General features: G+C 37.9%; 1 protein-coding gene across 1 annotated transcript; it reads right to left on the bottom strand.

Moving 5' to 3' along the window:
* Nucleotides 1–756: 756 nt before the first annotated feature.
* Nucleotides 757–1,713, bottom strand: LOC119665808. Its single transcript, XM_038075056.1, has one exon. It carries the CDS (start codon nt 1,711–1,713, stop codon nt 757–759), a length of 957 nt encoding a protein of 318 aa, XP_037930984.1.
* Between the last annotated feature and the right edge of the window lie 1,698 nt (nt 1,714–3,411).

Below are 3,411 nucleotides of genomic sequence, written 5' to 3'. Positions count from 1 at the left end.
TAGCTTTACTCTTTATGTTATCCTCCGTACCTAGTCTGATACGGATTCACTAATCCGGCACTTTAACCAGCTTAGTAATTCATTTACGCAATCCGGCACATGAACCAGTTACGTAATTTATAAATAGCTATATATATATGTGAATATATATATAGGTATTTTTTTATTTATTTTATTATTTATTGATTTTCAAATTCGGCACATAAACCGACTTTGCTCAAGGTTCTTTTAGGCACTTAAACCAAAAGAAAACACTTGGTTGAATTCAGGTTTTGAAATTGAATTAGATGTTTATTAAAAATGTTGTGCTTTTATACAAAATTCTTAACACTAAGCTTATGGTAAAGGAGGAAATGCACCTAGTTCCCACGATTTGTTATCCGATGGACTTTGAACATTCAAGGCCAAGGGCATTCGTGGGAAATATGTGCATTACCTATGCTTATAATAACATAATGCTTATCAACCTTGCACAGTGGCGTGTGAAGATGATCATGTTACGTCTGGCACGCTGCTAGCGTGCGAATATTTAGTTGTGAGAGCCAGCAACATTGCTAAAAATATTTGATAACACAAATAAAACCAACAACAAAAAACAACATAAGAACCTAATTTAAAGTACTTATGTATACATATAATTAATATAATAATAATAATGCAATTACAATAATTGATACAATTGATTTTTATAATAAATTTAATATAAAACTTAACATTCTCCCTCCTGTTGACTTCGGTCAAATCTGTGCTTCTACGTCAACTTTGAATTCGGATATTGATTGTTGTTATCGAGTTTTGCGCGTTTTCGTGGCGCGTCTTCAGCTTGATCTGCTTGTACATCGGTGTTATTTGTTGATAGATGCTGTTTCTAACCCCTGGTATTGGAATCACAGAGAACAAATCAAATGTTTGATCCCTGACTATCGGCAGTGTTATTCGAAACAGAATTTTGGTGTCGACTAGACCGCTAGTGACAGTCATTAACGAATAGAGTCCAACTATGTTGCTCGTATTCCCTGGCAGATGTGTGGCTGGATTGAGATGCTCGCGAATCGTAGTTATTTCATTATTTAGCTGCACTGGTGTCAGCAGAAGTGGACTGATTTTACCATGATTGGTATCAGTTAACACGCCTAAAATTGCGGTCTCGTAAAATTGCACGTTGGTGGTTACACTCAGCAATTGAGTTGCGATTGCGGTAAATAATTGATATAGTTTAAGAAGAGAAATCTCATCTTCGTCTTTTTGTATTTTATTCTGTAAGTCAGTCATCCGTTTGACTGTTAGTTCGAAGGTTGATTGCGCGAATTGGCGATCTTTCTTCATGATATTTATTGTGGAATCTAATATTGACGTTTGATTCTTCAATAGATGAATGAGGTGTCCATCGTTGTCTTTTAATTGTTGGATGGTCTGCGCCATTTGTTTAGCATACTCAGAATCCAGAACACCAAACACCGCATTTGCGACGTTACCAATGATGTCTATGGCACCTCTCTTCTTTCGTTTAGGTTGTAGTATCATACTAGCTGACAACATTTCTAAGTTTGTCATTTTAAATTGGTCAACTAAGATCCAGCAGTCGTTATAACCATTCATTTGGTCGCATATGGTTGCCAGTGAATTAGTTGCATTCTTGATAAATTCGACCTCTAACTGTAGAAAACTTATATCATAGTAGGCTATGATTGTCCATTCTGCAGGTGATCTCATGATTGAACCCATGTGTTCAAAATGAATCCCAGGTTTTTTATTGAATGTTGTAATGCTGATCCCAGAAGCTGATATTAATGGTAGCCATAACATAATGAGTAATGCTAGGCCATAGAGTTTTAGCCGTTTTAATGGCGTTTCTTTAGCTTGCTGTTGTTGTGTAGTGGTAGACGAATGTAAATCTGCTGCTACCAGTGCCAATCGATTTATTGGCCGCTTCAAACTATCTTTCTTAGTTCTACCATCTGCCACTTGAATTTTACTGTCAACTCTTGGATGGGTATTCACACTTCGTCTTGCTGGCCATTCCTTATTTTATCGATTGTGTCCAATAGATGTTGCTTCACCTTTTTTCTCGACTTCATGTAATTCTTGTTTATTTTTGGTAGCTGCTGTACATGCGATTGTACTCTGATTATATCCACCTAATGCGCCGCTTAGGTGGCGGTTACCCAACCGAACACGGTTTTCTGTAATACTGGTAAGTTGTTTTTCATACGAATCTTACCCACTGATAATAGCGAATAGAAATGCTCAGCACCTATCAATAAATCGACATCACCGTTTACGTTAAACTCGGCATCGGCGAGTTTGATGTGTTTAGGAATTGGCCATTGAGATATGTCGAACGATTTGTTTGGTAGAGGTGAAGTAATTTTTTCCATCACAACTGCTTTCATTTTTATATTGAAATTAGTTGTACGTGATGAGATGTTGGCAGTGACCTGATGGTTTGCCCTTCTTTTACCTGTGCCAATTCTTTTGATCCATATTGGGTTTGGATTTAACTTTAATTGTAATTTTTTGGCCAGGTTTTCTGATATTAGGTTAATTTGAGAACCAGAATCTAGAATAGCCCTGCATTCAATTGCTTCGCCAGAGCTTGAAATAATATTGACCTTGGCGGTCCCAAGGTTTTGTTGACAGTGCTGTAGTTAAAACAGCAGCAGCTTCTTCTTGATTGGAGGAAGTGGTCTTCTTGGATACAGCCGCGTTGATATTGGTGAATTCAGGTGCGCCAGTTGTTGGCGCCTTTGCATTGCACTGAAGATGGAGTAACGTGTTGTGCGCTTTATTGCATTTGGCGCAATGTCTGCTTCTGCAATCACTGTTTCTATGTCCGCTACGTAGACAATTGAAACACAATTTCAACCGTTGTACTGCGGAGAAACGATCAGGAACTGATAATGCCAAGAACTTGTTACACTGGTAGATTAGATGGCCATTAAGGTGACACATGCTGCAAGCCAGCATATTATTTGTAGTTGCTGTTGCTGTCACTACTTTCGCTGCTGGTGGATTTGGATTGACAGTTTCCAATGATTGAAACCGCTTTTCCAAGAATACCAGAAACTCATCTACTGATTGTAATTCATGCGGATGCGCTAGCGACTGTTCATATAGTAGTCTAGTTTGTTTATCCAATTTTTGGGTTAATACATATAACAATATTGGACTCCAGGAACTGGTGTCAATGCCCAAATTGTTCAATGCTAATAAACTCTCCAGTGTACAGTCATGTATGACCCGAATGTCATTTGCTGCTGGAGCTCTCACAGTTGCTTGATTTACGATTTTCTGGATGATGGAAGAAACAATGATTCGTTTATTGTCATAACGTTCCTTCAATATTTGCCATGCTGTTGCATAATTTTGATTTGTTAGAGCGAGATGTGCTACTAACCCTGCTGCATCTCC

This window comes from Teleopsis dalmanni, chromosome 1, assembly GCF_002237135.1.
Source record: "Teleopsis dalmanni isolate 2A chromosome 1, ASM223713v2, whole genome shotgun sequence".
Classification (NCBI taxonomy): Eukaryota; Metazoa; Arthropoda; class Insecta; order Diptera; family Diopsidae; genus Teleopsis; species Teleopsis dalmanni.
Note: the sequence above shows the minus strand (reverse complement) of the source record. Positions and strands in the feature narration are given on the sequence as shown.

Excerpts from the sequence above, each read along its gene's own strand:
- LOC119665808 (XM_038075056.1), bottom strand. The coding sequence starts at position 1,713 with ATGAGATCACCTGCAGAATGGACAATCATAGCCTACTATGATATAAGT.